Genomic DNA, 23,613 nt, shown 5'->3' with positions numbered 1-23,613 from the left:
GAGGAGACGGGGACGACAGAGGATGAGATGGTTGGATGGCATCACCGAGTCAATGGACATCAATTTGAGTAAACTCTGGGGGTTAGTGATGGACAGGGAGGCCTGGTGTGCTGCAGTTCATGGGGTTGCAAAGAGTCAGACACGACTGAGTGACTGAACTGAACTGAATCATAGTTCAGATATACAAAAATGCAGCTGGGAGGCCATTAAGGATCTGGTTTAAGACACATCTCTGCCTGACTGAGAACTTGAACTTTCTTTGAATTATCAGTTCAGTTCAGTTCAGTCGCTGAACTGGCCAAAGTACTGGAGTTTGAGCTTCAGCATCAGTCCTTCCAATGAACACCCAGGACTGATCTCCTTTAGGATGGACTGGTTGGATCTCCTTGCAGTCCAAGGGACTCTCAAGAGTCTTCTCCAACACAGTTCAAAAGCATCAATTCTTCTGTGCTCAGTTTTCTTTATAGTCCAACTCTCACATCCATACATGACCACTGGAAAAACCATAGCCTTGACTAGATGGACCTTTGTTGACAAAGTAATGTCTCTGCTTTTCAATATGCTGTCTAGGTTGGTCATAACTTTCCTTCCAAGGAGGAAGCATCTTATAATGTCATGGCTGCAATCACCATCGACAGTGATTTTGGAGCCCCCCAAAAGAAAGTCAGTCACTGTTTCCCCATCTATTTGTCATGAAGTGATGGGACTGGATGCCATGATCTTAGTTTTCTGAATGTTGAGCTTTAAGAAAACTTTTTCACTCTCTTTCACTTTCATCAAGAGGCTCTTTAGTTCCTCTTCACTTTCTGCCATAAGGGTGGTGTCATCTGCATATCTGAGGTTATTGATATTTCTCCCAGGAATCTTGACTCCAGCTTGTGCTTCCTCCAGCCCAGCATTTCTCATGATGTACTCTGCATATAAGTTAAATAAGCAGGGTGACAATGTACAACCTTGATGTACTCCTTTTCCTATTTGGAACCAGTCTGTTGTTCCATGTCCAGTTCTAACTGTTGCTTCCTGACCTGCATACAAATTTCTCAAGAGGCAGATCAGATGGTCTGGTATTCCCATCTCTTTCAGAATTTTCCACAGTGTGTTGTGATCCACACAGTCAAAGGCTTTGGCATAGTCAATAAAGCAGAAATAGATGTTTTTCTGGAACTCTCTTGCTTTTTCCATGATCCAGCAGATGTTGGCAATTTGATCTCTGGTTCCTCTGCCTTTTCTAAAACCAGCTTGAACATCAGGAAGTTCACGGTTCACATGGTGCTGAAGCCTGGCTTGGAGAATTTTGAGCATTACTTTACTAGCGTGTGAGATGAGTGCAATTGTGCAGTAGTCTGAACATTCTTTGGCATTTCCTTTCTTTGGGATTGGAATGAAAACTGACCTTTTCCAGTGCTGTGGCCACTGCTGAGTTTTCCAAATTTGCTGGCATATTGAGTGCAGCACTTTCACAGCATCATCTTTTAGGATTTGAAAAAGCTCAACTGGAATTCCATCACCTCTACTAGCTTTGTTCATAGTGATGCTTCCTAAAGCCCACTTGACTTCACATTCCAGGATGTCTGGTTCTAGGTGAGTGATCACAGCATCATGATTATCTGGGTTTTGAAGATTTTTTATCTATGGTTGCTGCTGCTAAGTCATTTCAGTCGTGTCCAACTCTGTGTGACCCCATAGATGGCAGCCCACCAGGCTCCCCCGTCCCTGGGATTCTCCAGGCAAGAACACTGGAGTGGGTTGCCATTTCCTTCTCCAATGCATGAAAGTGAAAAGTGAAAGGGAAGTCGCTCAGTCGTGTCCGACTCTTAGCGACCCCATGGACTGCATCCCACCAGGCTCCTCTGTCCATGGGATTCTCCAGGCAAGAGTACTGGAGTGGGGTGCCACTGCCTTATCTATGATTACTCCATTATAATTTCAATTTTTCATCACCTGTAAAAATATGGTGGCCATTAAGTGAGATGAGGGAGACTGTGTTGGGAGCTGGTTTGGGGAGGACGGTGGTGGTTAGAATCAGGAGTTTAGACTTTGTCATGTAAGTTTAGGACCTCTACATGTATGTAACCAACTGCATATATTGTTATACACCAAGCAGCTTTACTGAACTCTCTGAGAAGCACTGTCACTCTTGTGGTCTTCACAGCAAGCCTATGAGGTGAATTTTTTTTTTTTTTTTTACACGTGAGGAAACAGCTTAAGGAACTTGCCTAATGTCACAGCTAATGAGTGGGAGAGCTGGAATATAAATACAGACGGCTTTAAAACTCGTGCTCTTGCTTAAATCATTAAGTAATACTGAATCTCAGTGGATGCATGACATATAGTAATAGATAGTCATTAATTATTTGTTCCAAGAAAGAATGGAAGCAAAAAAAAAAAAATACTAAAAGGGGGGAGGGGCTACCATCTTCAGAATCCTATACTCACTTTTCCTGAGTGATCTCTGGCACCACTGTTAAGTTAGGGACAGAAGCTAATGAGGGGATGCTACGGATCCTTAATGCTAGGAATCACGACTCTCGGAGGGTTTACTTTGTACTAGAAAGTCCAGGTTTAGCCCAAACGCAGAAGCCCTGCTTTTAGTTGTAGCATAACCTAGTGTGGCACTTATTCGCCACACTAGGAATACTACCAGTGAAAGTGAAGTTGCTCAGTCGTGTCCGACTCTTTGCGACCCCATGAACTGTAGTCTACCAGGCTCTTCCATCCATGGAATTTTCCGGGCAAGAGTACTGGAGTGGGTTGCCCCTTCTCCAGGGGATCTTCCCCACCCAGGGATCGAACCCAAGTCTCCTGCATTGCAGGCAGACGCTTTACCGTCTGAGCTACCAGGGAAACCTGGAAGGGATACTACAGTCAGCCCAATTTATGCTTCACGTAACACTAACGTTGCACACCTTTACCTGGGGAAACCGATGAGGCGAGGAACTAGAAAACGTGTAACTTTAGGACTCCGCTACGCATGCGCTCCCCTCTCTCGGGGAAAGTGGCAACTACGGCTGCGCGAACCGGCGGCCCCACCCTCCCTCGTCACGCGTTGTGGGACCGCGGCGTGGCGGCGGCCGCGGCGGTAGGACGGCAGGCCATAGGGCGGCCAGAGGGTTTCCGGTTCCGGTGTAACGTTCGGGCTCCGTCTCAGGGGCTGAAGTTTGTGAGGTGAGTAGTGGCCCGGGGCCCGGAGAGGGTATCCTGTTGTCCAAGTGATTGGGGTAGGGTTCAGTTCGAGAGAAGGACAGAGGCGGGAAGGTTCAGCGGAAAGGAAGCTGAGAAAAGAACAAGGTTCTGTGGGAGAACGGGTTGGAATGAGGTTGTTGAGAGGGAAAGGGCGGGGGCGGGAAAGGGACGAGCTGAGGGGACTAGCACCGAGATGAGGAGTTGGGGTAGAACAGGTGAGTAGCGGGCTGCTCAGAGAGGCGGAAAAAGCAAAAAAGAAACGAATGGGAGTTTCAGGGATGAAATTCGACTTCAAGCAAAGAACACAGAGAAAGGAAATCCTTCAGAAGATTAAATTGTGTTCCCTGCTCATTCAGAGATCATTCTGCCTTCCTCTCCTTCCACACCAGAAACACACCCCACCCCTACCCCACGCAGTCACTGTTGAACAATTGATTAGTGACAAAGCTCGTTACTGTTTGGAACTTTTATTTTGCCTATTGGCTGTTTAGTTTGCACGTTATCTTACGGAGAAATGGGTTGAAGTTGTGTACATTTGTTAGTATAGTGCTTGGGCACACCTTTCATCTAATAGAGTGATGCCCCATTTGTAACTCTGGATTTTCAAATTGTTTACCCTTTCTAGCCTATGATTCAGTTCCAGTGGAATATAAGTTCTGTTAAGGCAAGAATTCCTGTCTGTCTTTTTCACCGTTGTGTGTATCCTCAGCACTCAGTAGGCTGCCTGAAACTTACTAGGTTTGCAGTAAATATTTTTTGAATGAATTAAGTGCCTTGTAAGAATGACAGTTGTCCTCATTTTGTAGGATGAGTGAACTGAGGCTCAGAGGAATTACTTTTCAGAAGGCTGGTAAATAGTAGAGGTGCATGTGAGCTCTTCACTCTGTGGTGTCTGAATATGCATCTTTTGAGCAATGCACAGTTAACATGTTGAGATTGATAGGCTATCCTGCTATCTCCTGATGGGTAAATAAAGCCACTGCGGATTTATTCATATTACATGTCACCGAGGCACAAAATACGACACCCCTAGTTTCTGACTTTAAGCTACTAGTTTCATATGGTTATACCAAAATTACATACATTGTTTAGCAATAGGTCTTCTGGAGGATAAACCTGCCAACAATTAGAAGTTAATCAAGCTGTACCTTTTAGGGAAAAGATGTCTTAAAACATCTTGAAAAATTGACACCCAAATCGAACCCTGATGTGTGGCACTTCTGGGAGGAGGTTAACTTGGATTTGAGGTCAGTCTAATTTATTGTCTTTTAGACAATATGGAGAAAATTATAGAAATAAAATTTTCTTTCTGCTCATGTAGAGTTTTGAGGTCTCAGTAGGAGATAAGACTGTAAACATGAATAAAGTTCAAGAATTGTACCAATTTGCATTAAATAACAGATTGTTGTAGAGTCTTGTATGATGGTTTCTGTATTAAGCTAAAAAGTAGAAGGATAAAGGTGAAAAGAGTACATCCAAAATGAGGGTGATCTTTTTTTTAATTAATTTTTGTTGGAGTATAGTTGCTTTACAATGTTGTTAGTTTCTACTGTACAACAGAATGAATCATACATATACATATATCCCCTCCCTTTTGGACTTCCTTCCCATTCAGGTCACCACAGTGCATGAGGGTAACCTTTTCTGAACTGAGGGATTACTTATGACAGAGACCCTGTAGAACAAAAGAGAAAAGGATCTGGGTACAGAATTCTCACTGGGATGACAATGAATACAGAGAAATGTGACAGAACAGTCTTGAGGATTAGGAGCTTTAATGTAAGATGTAACCCGGATAAGCCATCTCTTATTTGTCTCCCTTAAAAGAAGCCCTGGGTTAAGGAATGCCTGCCTGGAAGTAGGAAGAATAGAAAAGTTGGCCTGTGAGTGGGCTTTTTCAATCTTGTTTTCATGTTATATGTTTGACAGTCCTTGTTGAATATGATAATCAGAAAAGAAGCTAGAACTCATTTCTCAGACTAGGTTCTTCACGAGGGTTGTTTGTTTATTCCACAGATTTCATTGATTAGCTGATGATATTACTGAGTTAGGGTTAAAAATCAAACGGAATGTAGTTCTTTCTGTTTTGAAGTATAAGTTGAGAGTATTTGGCTTGAAATGAGGTTAGAGGAACTTGCCTAGGATTGAGAATAGCAGTGGGGAAAGTATTCCTGATACACTAATCATTGCCTGGGGTCCTTTTAGTCTTTTCCTGTTCTCTAACTTTACTGATTTCTTTTTAGGTGCAGTATTGAATCCTGTTTTGAGCTATCCTCCTTTTCCCAAAGAATGGCACTATCTAAGAGGGAGCTGGATGAACTGAAACCATGGATAGAAAAGACAGTGAAGAGGGTGCTGGGTTTCTCAGAGCCCACAGTGGTCACAGCAGCACTGAACTGTGTGGGGAAGGGCATGGACAAGAAGAAAGCAGCTGGTATGTGTGATCTTTCTGAATCTTTTGGCTTAACATGTTGGATGACTGCAAATGCTACTTTGAAGTTCCCCAAAATTCTCTATGTTAGGAGCATCTGAAAAAAGGTCAGGCCACATTTTATTTTCTCTTGCATTATAATTGTTGTTGTTCAGTCGCCAAGTTGTATCCGACTCTTCATAACCCCGTGGATTATAGCACACCAGGCTTCCCTGTCCCTCACCATCTCCTGGAGTTTACCCAAGTTCATGTCCATTGCATTGGTGATGCCATCCAACAATCTCATCCTCTGTTGGCATCTTCTCCTTCTGCCTTCAATCTTTCCTAGCATCAGGGTCTTTTCCAGTGAGTCAGCTGTTCGCATCAGGTGGCCAGGGTATTGGAACTTCGGCTTTAGCATGAATCCTAAATAAAATGCTCAGGATTGATTTCCTTTAAGATTGACTAGTTTGATCTCCTTGCTGGCCAAGCGACTTTCAAGAATCTTCTCCAGCACCACAGTTTGAAAGCATCAATTCTTCAATTCTCTGCCTTCTTTATGGTCCAGCTCTCAACAACCGTACATGACTACTGAAAAGATCATAGCCTTGACTATATGGACCTTTGTCAGCAAGGTGATGTCTTTGCTTTTTAACACACTGTCTAGATTTACCATAGCTTTCCTGCCAAGAAGCAAATGTCTTTTAATTTCATGACTGCAGTTACCATCTGCAGTGATTTTAGAGCCCAGAAAGAGGAAATCTGTCACTGCTTCCACCTTTTCCCCTTCTATTTGCTGTGAAGTGATCCGGTTGCCATTCTCTTAGTTTTAATATTTAGTTTTAAAGTGGCTTTTTCACTCTCCATTATAATGGAAATAGCCTAAATAATTAATTTTCCTTTTTTTTTAATACTATTTGTGACATATTTTGAATCTCAGACTGATTTCCTTTGACCGCTGCACTGAGTTACCTAAATTATATTTACTTAGGAAATATGCTAAAGTCAGATGGGTATATTCAGGTCAACATCTAAGCATATAGAAGTCTCTATAAAATACATTTAAAAAGTTGAGGAGGTAGATTTTGTTAATGGTAGTCTCCTCCAGCTTGCAGTTTAGGAAAAGTTACAGTGGTTATTCACCCTAAACTTTGATGCTCAACCTAAACAGGTTGCTCTGGCTCTGCTACTTCCTACTCCAAAAAATTAAAACTGTATTTTTATCTCATGGGGCAAAATCATTCAGTGTAAGAGAATTTATGAGAATCCTACAAAAAACTTAAGAAAGCATTTCCGTCCCTCTTAGGCATAAAATTCCAGTGTTGGTATCTGGATAAAATACCTTTTCAACCTTGCCACCTCTTTTTTTCTTGTCAGACCATCTGAAACCTTTTCTTGATGATTCTACTCTCCGATTTGTGGACAAACTGTTTGAAGCTGTGGAGGAAGGCCGAAGCTCTAGGCATTCCAAGTCCAGCAGTGACCGGAGCAGGAAACGAGAGCTAAAGGTAGGTTACAGTTAACTATCTGATGAGTGTTTTGAATGGTAACAAAGTTGCTGAGCTTACCTGGCTCACACTTTAATATCCATTATTAGAATACCTGATATTTAAGAGAGATACTTAGATATAGAAGTAGAAGGGGTGAACTTGTATTATCACCATCTTATGGTGATGAACTGCCTAAGTTCATGGGTTAAAATGTTCCAAGAAAACGGTTGCTTTGTCCTTTTTCATATACAGTTAGGAGTTTGGGTTCTTATGTTTCCCTAAATCTCCTTTTTAAAAAAATAAATTGATTACTTTAAGATTTTATGCTTGAGGCCTAATAGATTGCTCAGAATGTGACTTTACTGCTCCCTGAGCTATAGACCTCATTGTTCTGCTTTTCAGATATTTCTCTGCAATGACTTGCAGATGGGATACCTAAGAACTCACTTTTTACCATATGTCCTGAGAGCCTGCTCTTTGCTGTATAGCATATTGCAGGTCACCTGGCCCCATGAGTGGAATACTTAAAGGGACCATCATTACTCCCTTACTTTCTTCACTTTTTATCCAGTAGCTGCTGATTGGTCATGGTCTCTTTCAGTATTAACAGTGTCAAGTAGCTGATCAGTCTCTTTTCTTTGTCTGTCTCTTAAAATCTTTTCTGTGACTTCTATCAAACCTTCTAAAGTGCTTTTGATTCCTTGGCTATCCTTTTGCTTTTCCTGAGGCACAAGAGTGAATAAGCTGTGTCTGTTTGGTTCCTGACCAGGCTGTGGAACCAAGAGAAATAGAGATTTGTGTGCTGTTTGTGTTGAGGGTTTTGCAGGGTGATCAGAGGAATGAAAGATAGTCCTTGCCTTAAGGAATTTTCAGTTCAGGGGTTTGGGGATGGGAGGGCTGAACAAAATACAGTCACAAAAATGATAAAATCCAAGTAGCAGTTTTCATGGAAATTTTGAGGTTGACTATAAAGTTTCAGACTTAGTTGAATTTTGTTACACTTAAGGAGAAATTCATAGATTTGTAGAGTGAAGATTATGTTTTTGGTAGGACATGGTACTGTATGAGTGCTGAGGGCCTGCTACAAATAAAGTGACTACATTGGGTGGGATTAATAAAAATGGTTTCTTGAAGGAAATCTAGATAGCCTTGGGAGTTGGGTCCCATTTTGGTCCATTCAGTCCCCATCCCACACAATATATTATGGGAGAGTCCTTTTTCTTGAACTGTAGGAGTTCCAGGAAGCGCTCGCCCCTGGCCGAGGATATGTCCTTGCAAAACACGAGCCCTCCTAGTGAAGAGGGGATGTCACCCAAAGCCTACCACCGGTGTGTACATTTGCTTTTTCCCATTGTCCCTTCCAGTTGGCCACTCTTGGTCCTGTTAAGTTCATCCTGCAAATTAGTCAACATATTTGAGTTCCCATTGTTAGATGAGAACAAAGTGTTATTGGGGAATATTGAAGAAGAGAGAAAACCCCTATCCTGGAAGAGCTTAGACGCTAGCTGGGAGAAAGTACATAGTGACATTGAAAGACTTAACACTTGGCAAGCAAATATCAACAATGTAATTTTACTTAGTATGAACCAAGTTCTTAAGTACTAAAGGGATGTGAAACAACAGTTTGATCAGAGTGGGATGAGATTATTAATGAGGAAAACTTCCTGGAGGAGGTGAGTTTTAGGGAGGGTTTGGATTGGGGGAAAAGTTGAGGGAGATAATTACAAATGTGGGCGGTAAGATTTGCAAAGACCTTGGGATGGGAACATTTATAAGAATATGGGGATGAAATTTGTTTGACTGGAGTAGGAAAATAATGAAGTTGAGATGGGTGAGATGGTCCATTTGGTGGAGGGTATAGAAGACTCTGGGAAAAGCCACAGAATACTGATAAGGACTAGAATTGTTCTTCCCTTCTCCCATGGGCAGGGATACAACTCTTCTTTCACCTTGGGTTCCCTTAGGAAGTGTTTGGTGATGACTCTGAGATCTCCAAGGAATCATCAGGAGTAAAGAAGCGACGGATACCCCGTTTTGAAGAGGTAGAAGAGGAGCCAGAAGTGATCCCTGGGCCTCCCTCAGAGAGTCCTGGCATGCTGACTAAGCTCCAGGTTAGTAGTTAAGAACTGGAAGCGGTGGTTTTGAGAGTTGAAGAAGAAAGAGATGGATTTATTGTATCCTTAATTTAAACTAAATGTTAGCGTTGGGGAAATTTTCTTTTCTGTTTTATGTTTCATCATTTCTTGGTTTAACCAGGAGAGATTCCAGTTGAATGGAGAAGGAAATGGCAACCCACTCCAGTATTCGTGCCAGAATAATCTCATGGACAGAGGATCCTGGCGGGCTACAGTCCATAGGGTCGCAGAGTCAGACATGACTTAGTAACTGAATGACAACAACAGCAGCCCAGTTGAAGGCTATTGAAATAGCATTTTGAGCACCTATTATGTGGCAAGGAAGGTGTGTTACATACATCATTTGCTCAGATACCTACCTCACTGTGTCATTAAGAAAATTATTGAAATAATTAGAACTCAGCATGATGGCAGAGAAGAATTTCCAAATAATATAATGCAGAAAGCTTAATCCACTTAAATAATTTCAGATTGACTTGGTTTTTTTTTTTAATAGAAATTATCTATGTATTTAAAATGGGCATTGTTTAAAAATTCTGATACCATATAAATAGTAAATATTTTCAGAGTATACTTTTTGTACTTCTTGAATTTTAAACTATGTAAATATGTCACTATTTAAGAAATTGTTAAAAGTAAATTAAAAAAAATAACCTTGAAGCACCTTGACAGCAGACTCTTTTGGAAAATTCAAGAAGAGTTACTGGATCATGTTCTCAAAGCTTATTTTTCTGAATTTCCTTAGGACAGAGGAAGGGATTGATGGAGACTAGGAAGCAAGTCTACATTGTGGACTCTGGTTACCCAAACTAGGAACTCAAAGACCAGTAGTGTTGTTTTTTTTTTTAATATAATAATGTTATGGATTCTATTTTGCATTATTTAAATGTTCACAGTTGCCCTGTAAGGTAGGTACTGTTTTTACTCCTTTTAGACACTTGGAGATTTAAGAATTAAATACAATGTTCAAGGTCACACAGGCATTAAATGGCAGAGTTAAGATTCAAACTAAGGTTTCCCTGACTCCAGAGTCTTACTCATCAAGCTGTGTTACTACTTAACATGCCAGTCCTGCCTTGGGAAGATAGGTTGAAAAATTCCAGTGATCAACTGTGTAAGCTTATCTTCACTAAATTTGCTAGCCTATGGTACAGGCAGAATATGATGGGATCATTCAAAAAATACTAGTTTCTCTAGACCTAAAAGCCCTTTGAGTTGAGGAACCTGTATGGGAGAAATAAAAAAGAGCTGTTAACTGTTTTTCAACTTTTTACCCCACTGAGAGCAGATCAAACAGATGATGGAGGCAGCAACACGGCAAATTGAGGAGAGGAAAAAGCAACTGAGCTTCATTAGCCCTCCTACACCTCAGGTATTGTAACCTCTTTTCAGGTTTCTCCAAAAAGAAGACTGTTAAACACAGAATTTCTTGCCACGTACTCAAATGAGAGTCCAGAAAATGACTGCATGTTCCACCCTCAATTTACCACAGTCCACCGCTCCGTGTGTGTGTGTGTGTGTGTGTGTGTGTGTGTGTAAAAGAGAGAGATCTGTTTGCCTATGTTAATTTTTTCTGATTCTGATTTCTTTTTCTCTATCTCACAGCCAAAGACTCCTTCATCCTCCCAACCAGAGCGACTTCCAATTGGCAACACTATTCAGCCCTCCCAGGCCGCCACTTTCATGAATGATGCCATTGAGAAGGCAAGGAAAGCAGCTGAACTACAAGCCCGCATCCAAGCCCAGCTGGCACTGAAGCCAGGGCTCATCGGCAATGCCAACATGGTGGGCCTGGCCAATCTCCATGCTATGGGCATTGCTCCCCCGTGAGTATCTATTTCATGGAATTCGTTTTTTCTGAAGCTTGAGAAGCAATAAATACCTTTGAGTGTTACTTATCCTTTTCTTCCAAGGAACTTAAATCATTTCTTGGTTTCATATTTCTTAACATATGTTCAGTAAATACCAATTGAATTTATTCTCTTGGTTTTTTTGTTGCAGAGTTTAATTATCTTCTTTTTATGAATGGTAGAACTAAAATTAAGATTATTCCTCCAGTATTAGAGCTAAGAACAGGATCAGGTCTCCTGGTTCCTAACTCAAGAGCTATTTCCATTAAACCATATTGAGTGAGACCAGATCTGAGAGTTCTCTGCAACTGGGTAAAGGTGATAGGCTTTATTTTTAGTATCTCAATTGGTTTGCCATTCCCTGACTCAAGAATTCAGGAGTAAAGAATGATAGGATTCCAACTTCTTGCCATTGTAATTTGTAAGTTCATTTCATCTGATTATACTCCATACTCAACTGTCCATCTTCATATATTCAGTCAAGATGTTATTACTCATTGATGGGTTTATATTCCTTAGAATTTTGTACCCTAATTGTGTCTGGTGGGTTTTGATTTGTTTGTATTTTTTGTCTATTTGTTTGCCTGCCTTATTGTTTTATATGGGATTTATTCCTCTTTTGGGCTATTTTTCAGGAAGGTGGAGTTAAAAGATCAAACTAAACCTACACCATTGATTCTTGATGAACAAGGTCGAACTGTAGATGCAACAGGCAAGGAAATTGAGCTGACACACAGAATGCCTACTCTGAAGGCCAATATTCGGGCTGTGAAGAGGGAACAATTCAAGCAACAGCTAAAAGAAAAGCCATCAGAAGACATGGAATCTAATACCTTTTTTGATCCACGAGTCTCAATTGCCCCTTCCCAGCGCCAGAGACGCACTTTTAAATTCCATGACAAGGGCAAATTTGAAAAGATTGCCCAACGGTTACGGACAAAGGTATCTGGCTTAGAATAAAATCTAGAAATTTGAAGAAGTTAGGAAGGTGACAAAGGAAACTGAATATAATCCTGAAATACTGTCAACTTAATTCTCTATGTTTTTGGCAATTAAATAAATAAGTAGTAAAGCAATGAGTAATTTTTAAAATACTGTATTTATTCCTGGAATACTTGATTTTTAGTGATTTGTTTTCTCAGTTACTTACATTCTACTTAGGTAGAAAGGAAATTGAATTTGAAAATTCTGTACATACAACGATCAGTGGAGGGAACTGTTCAGAAACCTCAGGACATCTGAGGAAAGCTAGCCTGCTGTTAAAATTTGCTGCAGACAATCCACATTCCTGGATAGTTTAATTGACCATATATTCAATGACTTTTACCTTCTTGTTTTCATCCTCTCAGAAGTTTTCCATAAAATTCCATTTCTGCATATTTGCTGCAGGCACACACTGGGATAGAGGGGTGATGATGAGAGCCAAATATATGGAAATCAACCAAGTAATGAATAAAGTAAAGCAGAACAGCTCTTTTTTCTTAGCTTTCAGAAAATCTGAATTTGTTGTGTTAGATGTAAAGAGTTCAACAAGGGAATGTTTTAAGATTTGGGATTCTACTACTTCCTTGTTTTCTTTGATTCCCGTTTATCTTCTTGTCTTACCTTGTCTTTAGGCTCAACTAGAGAAGCTGCAGGCAGAGATCTCACAGGCTGCTCGAAAAACAGGAATTCATACTTCAACTAGACTGGCCCTCATTGCTCCTAAGAAGGAATTGAAAGAAGGCGACATCCCTGAAATTGAGTGGTGGGACTCTTACATCATCCCCAATGGCTTTGACCTGTGAGTTTGTTGGTAAATACCTTTTAATAAGGCTAGAGTTTTAATGGGAAAGATGGTACTCATGCATTAAGTAAAAATTTTAAATCTAAGGCAAATAGATAACCATATACAAGCTCCATAAAGAATATGTTCTATGGGTTGCTTTTAGTTTTTTGGGTCAATAAATGTAGGAGGATTGGACACAAATATTTTCTGCTTGCTTTGTTATACATTGTTAGTGTTTTAGCATATTTGTTTTCTTAATTACCTTCTTTTGCTACTTAGATGTTTACATTTCTTAAAGATCCAGTCCTAGAATAGAGAAAGGATTCTTAGTTGATGAGGGAGAGAATGATAAAGTATATAAGAAACATTCAGAGACCTTTAATCATATCTGCTCCATTATTCTGAACATGACTTAAGGAGACTGTGTCTCAGCCTTTCCTTATGCCTCCTTTGTCAACCACTGTCCCAGAGAATTATTGTTACTAATGACAGAATATGGTATCTGTTAAGTGTGTTAGGGTAGAAAAAAAAGGTTGAGAATGACTGGTGTAGAGAGTGCATCCAACTTTAGTGGGACCATTTTCTTATCTTGAAAATTACATGTAATCTAATTGCATATATAGATATGCAAATACTTTTAATAAGTACTAGAATGCACTATGGCGAGTGGATTTTTTTATTGTGTTTCTGAGATTGCCTCTCTCTTGGAATCGTCTCTACCCACATATCCTGTTTTCCCTTCTTCCTCCAATTTTAGTACAGAGGAAAATCCCAAGAGAGAAGATTATTTTGGAATCACAAATCTTGTTGAACATCCAGCCCAGCTCAACCCTCCAGGTAATGTAGAGATTACTCAGTCAAAGCTCTAGACAAGTATTAGCCCATAAGAATTTATGTGATAATGGATATAATCTCTGTCTGGGCTGTCTGTACTATAGCTGCTATTCACACATGACTACTGAGAACTTGAAAACTGAGTTGCACTAATATAGCTGAGGGACTGATTTTTTTAAATTTTTTTCAATTTTAATTTAAATGTAAATAGTACATGTGGCTAGTGGCTACAGTGTTGGAGAGTGCAGCTATTATAGAGCGTTGAGGTCTAAACTAGAGATGGCCTCACTGATGTATATCTGTATTTCAAATTGGGCTTTTGCAATAGTGTTGACTCTCAACTCTAGTCTAGCACACCACCACTAAACCCCTGCCATCTTCAGTCTGCCTTGTCTTCAGCCTTTCTGTTTATCTGTTTTGTAGCGAAAATCTGTTGGCTTAGTCAGAAGAGATAGGTTTTAGTTGTACCTGAAACCCCTGGATAAATCACTTACAATACAGAATTTTCTCATATGTACAGATAACACTAACTGACATTCCTTTTTCAAGTGATAACAGAAGATGCTAACACTTTGATCAGATTTGAGATGAACAGAGAAGGTTAGTTTTTACTCAGTAAATTTGTTTATCAGGATCTCTAATAAATTCAGAAAAATAGATTCAGACTTTGAGATAATAAAAATAATAATAACCACTGAATTGTACTTAATCAGAATCTATTTAGTTGTCTTCAGTGTGAATCATTAGAAGAATGTAGGGGGTTTTGTTTGTTTTAATATATTGACTTGGGAGCCCAGAGGATTTTTCCCAATCCCTGTAACTCTTAAATTAGAAATTTCATCATCTTGGCCAGTGGTTTTCAAGTTGGATTCCGTAGACACCTTGAGGTTTAGTAGGTAGGATCCAGATGGGATTCTGGATACCCTCTGCATACCCCAAATCCTCACACAGAGCAGTCAGAGCAGCTCTAATCTTTTTTCCGATATCTGCCACATTTCAGTTTATCAAATTCAGTTGCTTAAAGAAAAACAAGTTAGAACATGACTCATGAAAGATAAGAATACTTTTTACTCCTTTTTTTTTTTTTTTTTTTTAGTATTTATTTATTTGTTCGGCTGCACCAGGTCTTAGTTGCGGCATGCAAACTCTTAGTTGAACCATGTGAGATCTAGTTTCCTGACCAGGGATTGAACCCAGACTCCCTGAATTGGGAGCACAGAGTCCTAGCCACTGTACTACCAGGGGAGTTCCAAGAATACTTAATAAAAACATAACTGTAATACTACTATGATGACCTAAAAATAACTAAAAACAAGCTAAAGGTCCTTTTTTAAAAAAAATTTTTATTGGGACATAGTTGATTTACAGTGTTATATTAGTTTCAGGTGTACAGCTCAGTATATCATTTATACATAAACCCACTCTTTTTTAGATTCTTTTCTCATATAGGCCATTGTAGAGTATTGAGTAGAGTTCCCTGTGCTATGTAGTAGATCCTTATTAGTTACTTTATATATATATAGTAATGGGTATATGTCAATCCCAGTCCTCTAATTTATCCCTCTCCCTCTAGCCCCTGGTAGCCTTAAGTTTGTTTTCAGCGGCTGTAACTATTTCTGTTTTATTAAAAGATAAGTTCATTTGTAGTTTTTTTAGGTTCCACATATAAGCATTATATATTTGTCTTTATCTGTCTGACTTATATCACTCAGTCTGACAATCTTTAGGTCCATCTGTGTTGCTGTAAAGTTCTTTTTAATGTGATTGATATTCACCCATATCCCTGTAATATGCTAATTGCTTTGGTATATTCATTTCTCTGCCTGACAGTTGACAATGACACACCAGTTACTCTGGGAGTATATCTGACCAAGAAGGAACAGAAGAAACTTCGAAGGCAAACGAGGAGGGAAGCACAGAAGGAGCTACAGGAGAAAGTCAGGCTGGGCCTGATGCCTCCTCCAGAACCCAAAGGTACAGATCTTAGAGGCAGGGAAGAAAGGGTGGAAAGTTTTTCTTCCTGTCATTATAGAGGATCTTTAGTATTTCTCTATATTTGAATGCTTTTTGTTTCTCAGAATCATTCATTGGTTTTTCCTTTCCCAAATTTTCTACTGTCTTTCTTTATTAAATCAGGTCAACATAGTCATTGTAGAGGTCATTTAAGCCTGTTTCTTAAGTAATATTGACCATATAACATTCTTACCTTCCTGGAAGAATAATAGTCTTGAAGTTTATGGAGATAGTAGTTGGAGTATTTGCACAGAGTTGTGGTATACATAATTCTTAAATGTTTAAAAAATGAAAATGCAGTTTAAAAAACCTCACTCCTATAGTTTCCAGGATCAGTTAGTAGTATTTTGAGTGAGCACTGTTATGTATAGGATCTTTCACTAAATGCTGCAGTGAAAGTGAAAAATGCCAACAAAATTAAGTTCGTTTTCTTTCACGAATTTTCAAGCAGTGTGAATAAATGTATACCAGTTACTGAGATTAATTGACCTCCTGCAAATGCTGAATTAATTGGGCTTTCAAGGTAGAAGTATTTGGAGGAAGTGAGTTTTGAGCAGATTTGAAATAGGTGAACAATATGAATTAGTAGGAAGAGATTGCCAGATTACCCTAGCTGGAGTGGTGACTTAGGAGATTGATCTCTATCATCTCTTCACTGCAGTGAGAATTTCAAATTTGATGCGAGTATTAGGAACAGAAGCTGTTCAAGACCCCACGAAGGTAGAAGCCCATGTCAGAGCTCAGATGGCAAAAAGACAGAAGTAAGTGCCATGGGATTGGGTGGAAACCCAGGGCAAGTACCTTTCCCGAACTCTTCTGGGGGATCCATATTTGGAGGGAGGGGAGAGTTCTCCGTTGCTCTCTCTTTCCCTCAGCCCTGCTTCTGATCTGCAATGCCTTTCTCACTTGTGGATGTCCTTCCTGTCACGACAGAGCGCATGAAGAGGCCAATGCTGCCCGAAAACTTACAGCAGAACAGAGAAAGGTCAAGAAAATTAAAAAGCTTAAAGAAGACATTTCACAGGGGGTACACATATCTGTATATAGGTAGGTGTCCAGACTGGGCCAGTGTTTCCCTTAGAAATACCAAAACATTTTCCAAGTGCTCAAGGCAGAATCACTGGTATAAAGCATACCTAACATCAGCTCTACTCTCTTTAATGATCCTGGTATACATCAAGAGCTAGTAGATCTTTTACAGCGATGAAGGTTAGAAACTTACTCTTCTGTCTCTGAGGTCTTAGTGAACTAATGTTAGTTCTGAAGAATGAATGTGAATATGCTTGTTCAGGTCAAGATGTGAACTAAGGCTCATTCATTCTTTATGAAGCATAAAATACTGTTTTTGTAGGAAACATTAAAAGTTTTTTTCCTCAGTTAACTGTATCCTTATCCTAGTGTATTGCAGTAATCCTTTTATTTCCACTCCAGAATGGACTTTATGTGTTGTAATTATTTTCTACCGTTTGTGTTGATTTAATGTTTTCATTTTACTCTTTTATGTCAAGTATATATATGTCTTTTATTTAGATGTGCTCATGTTTAGTAACTAGTTCTTTATTATAGAAACGGTACATTATTATAAAAGTAGTGAATGCTTACTAAGATAAAAAACATTCTAGCAATACAGAAGGACACTTACTGAAAAAGTCCCCTTCCTATTCTCTGATCCTCAGGACCACTCACTATGGGTAATTGTCTCTAACAGCTTTTCATGTATTCTTGTAGAAATTTTCATGCATAGTATTGTGACTACTTTACATTATAAGCATCTAGAGGGCAAAGAATTTGTTGATCTTTATATTGTCAAGAATAACCAAGCATATAAATATTTGTGGATGATGGTTAATAGCTCTCCTTTGTTCTTAGAGTAAATTTTGATTACCTGCTACTTGTTGTAAAGTGTACTGTGTTAGACTTTGAAGAAGTTTAAGGCAGTAGAAGCACTTGTAGATTCATCAGTTCTACCTTTCAAGCATTAGTATATTTGCCTACTCCAAATGCCTTTGTTTTTAGAAAGAAAACTATTTTGGACCCATCTTTATTTGCCATTCCATTCAGTCAGCTACTGATGCTAAAATGAAGCCCATAACTAAACTTTCCCTTCTCCAGAGTTCGAAATTTGAGCAACCCAGCCAAGAAGTTCAAGATTGAGGCCAATGCTGGGCAGCTGTACCTGACAGGGGTGGTGGTACTGCACAAGGATGTCAACGTGGTAGTAGTGGAAGGGGGTGAGTCTGAAACACGCGAGGCGCCTAGGCCTTGAGTGACTAGCCTGGTGGGAGAATTGAGCAAAAGAGTCATGCCTGTGTTCAATATCTTGGGCCTCTGTTTCTTTATTTATTGAAGTAGAAGAACCTAGGATGTGGTTCCTGGGATTGCTTCAACTACCATATTAATGTCTGAGCGTTGAGTGAGCTCAGAGGTTCCTTCTACCCCATGGTCTTCCACAACTCTGGCAAAATTCTTCTTCTCTGTTTCTAGGCCCCAAGGCCCAGAAGAAATTTAAGCGTCTCATGCTGCATCGGATAAAGTGGGATGAACAGACATCTAACACAAAGGGAGATGGTGAATGGGGGTTAGAGGGGATTAAGTGGGAGGTGGGTGGGATGGTACTCGGTCCATTCATCTATTCCCTCTCTCTCACACTCTTGCAAATACTAGATAATGTTCAAGAATCTTAGAAAAACCCTTTTGGACTTTAAATATGCTAGACATTCATAAAGTATTTACTGTATGAATATTAGCTATTCTCCTGCCTGTCCTGTAAGGCCTTTCTACTTGCTGGTTTCTCTGTTAGCCCAGAATTTGGATACCGACTACATGAGTACATTTAGTTTGTGAATTTTCAGCAAGCTGCACGCTCATATGTGCATTGTCTATATTGTATAGTTTTTTGATAAAAAGCTTTTTAAAGGATTGAAGGCAAAAAAAATTTTTTAGACCAAAAAAAGTTCTGCTTCATTCAGAAAAATACACTTTTCTTTTGCCCAAGTTTATCTTGTATGTATTTATTTGACATCCTCCTGGCCATCATTCTTCCATCAATATTTATCCTTGCCTTCTTTGAAGACCTAGGTTAGCATTTACCATGTACAGAGAACCTTATTTTTCATAATTTTGGCCTTCTTATACTTTTTGTTCTTCCTCATTGTATTTTTGTACTTTAAGTACAGTTTTTATGATAATTGACTTGTATTTTGTTTTGCAAGTGTTCTAAGATATTTTCATTCCATATATCTGCCCTTCTTCATTAGACTAAAAACTCCTTGAGAATGGGCTCTATTGTTTTGGCATCTAAAGTGCTTAGGACAAGTTTTTATTGTTCTTTATCTCCTTATTCCCAGTACCTGGCACAGCTCTTGACACAGAGTTGGTACTCAATCCATATTTGTTGAATTAATTAATGTCCCTGCCAGATAGGAGATATCAGTCTAATTGGGGGGAAATAAAGAGTAACAGAAGATATTTGATCCCAATACATGAGGAAAAAATGGTAATATTTAAAAGAATTTGGGTAGGCTTGAATACTGTTTGTTTGAAACCTGAATCTTGGTGTCTAGTCTAAGTCTAGAGCAAGATTTAGCTATATTGTCTTTTCCAGATGATGAGGAATCTGATGAGGAAGCTGTCAAGAAAACCAACAAATGTGTACTAGTCTGGGAGGTAGGTGATCCTCTGTTAAACAGTGAGGCAAAACTTTAGCTAATTCCTGACTGTTTATACATAATAACTAATCCCTTAAGTACTTTGTGTTTCTTTTTGGAATTCATTGTTAAGTATTTGGCAGCAAATCCTTCCTGATTATATTTTAGTTAAACTGATGGGTGTATAGTTTATGCCATCTGGGGAAAACTATGGAAAACTGGTGGCAAGAATAAAAATTCTCTGTTTATTTATTTCAGTCATGGATATGACACTTAGAAAGAGGGGAATGAATTGTAGGATTTTTCTTTGGATATAGTGAGAGAAGTACTAGACTTAGGAGTATAAAGTTGCGGACTTCCCTGGTGGTCCAGTGTTAAGATGCTACACTCCCAATGCAGGAGGCATGGGTTTGATCCCTGGCTGGGTAACTAAGATCATGCATGGCATCGCCAAAAAAATATATATATATAAAGTTGACTAAGTTGGCAGTATCACTTACTAGCTGTGCAACTGGGCAACGAAGTAACACTTAATATAAAATACTGTTGCTTTGTCTATAAAATATGGATATTATTTTCCCTTGCTATTTTTTTTTTTTGTGGAAAACCTAATTATTATGTAATGATGCTTCGTAAAATGTGACTAAATCACTGTTTAAATGGAACATTTTTATGGTTGTACAATTCTTTCATCCCTAAAATTTTCCTAGTGAACCACTATTAGTTCTGAAGAATGAATAAATGAGTGCATATGCTTGTTCAGGCCAAGTTGTGAACTAAGGGCTCATTCACCCTTTGTGGAGTGTAAAATATTATCCTGTTTCTCCAGAAAGCATTAAAAGTTTATTTCCTCAGTAACTGTATTCTTAATTTGATATACTGCAGTAATCCTTTATATTACCACTTTAAAATACCTTTTATACATTGTAAGTATTTTCTACCTTTGTGTTAATTTTTTCATTTTATTCTTTTAGGTTGAATACATGAGTATCTTCTAGTTTTAAAATGTGCTCATGTTTAGGAACCAGTTCTTTATTATAAAAGTAGTACTTTGGGAATTCCTGGTGGTCCAGTGATTAAGACTCCATACTTCTGCAGGGGTCATGGGTTCAGTCCCTGGTTAGGGAACTAAGATCCTGCATGCCCCAAAGTGTGGCCAAAAAGAGTAGTATTTTAATTCAAAAGTAGTGAATGCTCATTAGAATACATTCTAACCACACAGAGCCTGACTGAAATAGTCCTTTCCAGCCCCCTGATTCCTTAAGACCACTCTATAGGTAATTGCTACTGATTGCTTTTCATGTGTCCTTCTGTCTTATCCCAGATCCCTCCAATTTATGCATACTAATTAGGTGATAATAACCATTATAACTGTTTCTGTGTCTCATAAGTCCCCACTTGCATATTTAATATTCCAGCCCCATCATCTCTTTAAAATTCTCTTCATTTACCTCTGAGAGTCCTCAGGAATTGTCTCTCAGATTCAGAAACAAGCCAAGTTCTGCTCTTGCCTCCTTTTTGGAATCTGGTCCCTGAAAAGCCTCTTGAGGTTGCATTTGTGACTGACATTGCAGCCTTTGGTGAGAACACGATTCTACCACGTACTGTATCTTTCTGTTGTAGTTGTCTGCAAGAACCCCCCCTCACTCCCATTCCTCTCTCCCCTTCACCCTTGTATTGTTCTTTGTCACTGGGCCCCAAACCCTCCTGCTCGTATGAAAATCTCACTAAGTCTTGTGAAAAGAGTCCTTTTAGCCTCTAACTCCTTTCTCCTTAAAGGTCCTAGAGGCCTGGTGGGAAACAAGTTCATCCCATCTCCCATAGTCCTTCCTGACGTACTCTTCCATCCAGGCACCAGAGCACAGAAATCCTGTATTCAATTAAAAAAACAAACCCACAGAAAGTCATGAGAACTCAGCAGATACCCAGGGGGGTAGAGGTTAGAATTGTTTTTACCATAAAATCACTTTCAGCTAGGCACTTTGCTACACAGTGTTACCAGGTTTTATAAAGGACTATTATATCTGATTTAAATTAGAAATTGCAGTGTTTCTATTACATGTTTTGTCTCTTTCCCAGGGTACAGCCAAAGACCGGAGCTTTGGGGAGATGAAGTTCAAACAGTGCCCTACAGAGAACATGGCTCGGGAGCATTTCAAAAAGCATGGGGCTGAGCACTACTGGGACCTTGCGCTGAGTGAATCTGTGCTGGAGTCCACCGACTGAGACTACTGCAAGCCCTTCCTCTCCCCTCTTACCTTTGTCTCTTCAGTCCTCTCCCTTATTCTACTTCCACACCCAGCCCCACTTGTGTGTGTAATCTCAGAACGGTGCCAGGCTGACATCTGGACAGAGGGAGAACTCCTTGCTCCCTTCCCTAGTCAGCCTGGTGCTGCCCTTTATTCCTCTTATGTGAATATGATTAAAGAGTTATTTTTAAAGTCAGTATGATATTTTTCACACACTCATAGGTATCAGAGTTTGGGTCTTCAGGTGATCTTTCCTCCAGACTTCTAGCAACTGCTATGGAAAAAGAAAATTTTGTCATTGATATTTATGTATATATAAATGAATGAATGAATGGATGGATGATTGGATAATGGAAACTTCTGACCTCATCTTGGAGCAAAAGCGATCAATACCATTTTCCTGGAACAGAGTGAAGAAGGAAGAGGTGGATAGAGGAGAGGGAATGTCTATCTCTTAACCTTCAGTGGTTAGTCACAAGGTTGACAGATTACTTCTGGTCTTGGCCGAATAACATTAACAGGAAATCCCTTCCTCACACGGGTGAATATATGAGAATGTGTGTTGTGAGTGAAATGGACACAGAGGGAGAGTCCAAGGATGATGTTATAGGTCAGTTTGTAAAATCAAATAGGATTTGAGAATTTAGCCTATTTCTTCTCTTTACTAATTAAAAAAAAAGCAATCCTTTTCTAAAAGACAGTGTGTAGTTTCTTTTTTTACCCCCCTAAGAATCTGACAAGATGCAGTTCTGTTAAGCACTTAATGTTTTTGGTTTGTTTTTAGGAGTATTTGGGTCAGAATAAGTGTCCAAAGAAGTCCAAATTCTTACCGTAAATATCCTATTTCATGTTGCCTGTTGAGGACATACTGAGAATGGATTGTACACAGGAGCCATTAGAGCTCCTTCCTGCTAACTGAAGTTTACTAGGCAATAGTATCAGAGAATGCTTGACCAGAAGTTAAAACAGTCTATGATATCAAATTAACCCTTTTAAAAAAGGTTATGTGGGGACTGCTCTGGCAGTCCAGTAGTTAAGAGTCTGTGCTCCCAATGTAAAGGACAATGTGGGTTTGATCCTTGGTCAGGGAACTAAGATCCCACATGCCCTGCATCACAGCAAAAAATAAAAAGTTTTAAAAAGTAACATGTTTTAGGTCCTAGTTGGAGTTTAAGGCAGTATTCAGTTCAGTTCTGTTCAGTCGCTCAGTCGTGTCCGACTCTGCGACCCCGTGAATCACAGCACGCCAGGCCTCCCTGTCCATCACCAGCTCCCGGAGTTCACCCAGACTCACGTCCATCGAGTCAGTGATGCCATCCAGCCATCTCCTCCTCTGTCGTCCCCTTCTCCTCCTGCCCCCAATCCCTCCCAGCATCAGGGTCTTTTCCAATGAGTCAGCTCTTCGCATGAGGTGGCCAAAGTACTGGAGTTTCAGCTTTAGCATCATTCCTTCCAAAGAAATCCCAGGGCTGATCTTCAGAATGGACTGGTTGGATCTCCTTGCAGTCCAAGGGACTCTCAAGAGTCTTCTCCAACACCACAGTTCAAAAGCATCAATTCTTCGGCGCTCATCCTTCTTCACAGTCCAACTCTCACATCCATACATGACCACAGGAAAAACCATAGCCTTGACTAGACGAACCTTTGCTGGCAAGGTAATGTGTCTGCTTTTGAATATGCTGTCTAGGTTGGTCATAACTTTCCTTCCAAGGAGTAAGTGTCTTTTAATTTCATGGCTGCAGTCACCATCTGCAGTGATTTTCGAGCCCCCAAAAATAAAGTCTGACACTGTTTCCACTGTTTCCCCATCTATTTTTCCATGAAGTGGTGGAACCGGATGCCATGATCATTTTCTGAATGTTGAGCTTTAAGCCAACTTTTTCATTCTCCACTTTCACTTTCATCAAGAGGCTTTTGAGTTCCTCTTCACTTTCTGCCATAAGGGTGGTGTCATCTGCATATCTGAGGTTATTGATATTTCTCCCGGCAATCTTGATTCCAGCTTGTGCTTCTTCCAGTCCAGCATTTCTCATG

The 23,613-nt window shown here is 39.6% G+C and overlaps 1 protein-coding gene across 3 annotated transcripts; it reads left to right on the top strand.

Annotated features, from left to right (window-relative positions):
* Positions 1 to 3,034: 3,034 nt before the first annotated feature.
* On the top strand, positions 3,035 to 22,275 carry PRPF3 (pre-mRNA processing factor 3). Of its 3 annotated transcripts, XM_070367170.1 has the most exons (17): positions 3,108 to 3,165; positions 4,339 to 4,430; positions 5,427 to 5,617; positions 6,971 to 7,101; positions 9,048 to 9,194; positions 10,507 to 10,590; positions 10,824 to 11,044; positions 11,704 to 12,010; positions 12,685 to 12,851; positions 13,594 to 13,673; positions 15,501 to 15,644; positions 16,345 to 16,444; positions 16,617 to 16,730; positions 17,796 to 17,914; positions 18,168 to 18,251; positions 19,288 to 19,349; positions 21,410 to 22,275. In XM_070367170.1, the coding sequence occupies exons 3-17, from the start codon at positions 5,473 to 5,475 to the stop codon at positions 21,554 to 21,556; spliced, it is 2,052 nt and encodes a 683-aa protein (XP_070223271.1). In that variant the 5' UTR covers positions 3,108 to 3,165; positions 4,339 to 4,430; positions 5,427 to 5,472; the 3' UTR covers positions 21,557 to 22,275. The 3 variants fall into 3 exon arrangements, with proteins under 3 accessions (XP_005894956.1, XP_070223271.1, XP_070223272.1); XM_005894894.3 differs by lacking the exon at positions 4,339 to 4,430 and having other exon boundaries at positions 3,035 to 3,165; XM_070367171.1 differs by lacking the exons at positions 3,108 to 3,165; positions 4,339 to 4,430; positions 5,427 to 5,617 and adding an exon at positions 8,316 to 8,411 and having other exon boundaries at positions 6,970 to 7,101.
* Positions 22,276 to 23,613: the final 1,338 nt, after the last annotated feature.

Source organism: Bos mutus, chromosome 3, assembly GCF_027580195.1.
Source record: "Bos mutus isolate GX-2022 chromosome 3, NWIPB_WYAK_1.1, whole genome shotgun sequence".
Taxonomy (NCBI): domain Eukaryota; kingdom Metazoa; phylum Chordata; class Mammalia; order Artiodactyla; family Bovidae; genus Bos; species Bos mutus.
Note: the sequence above shows the minus strand (reverse complement) of the source record. Positions and strands in the feature narration are given on the sequence as shown.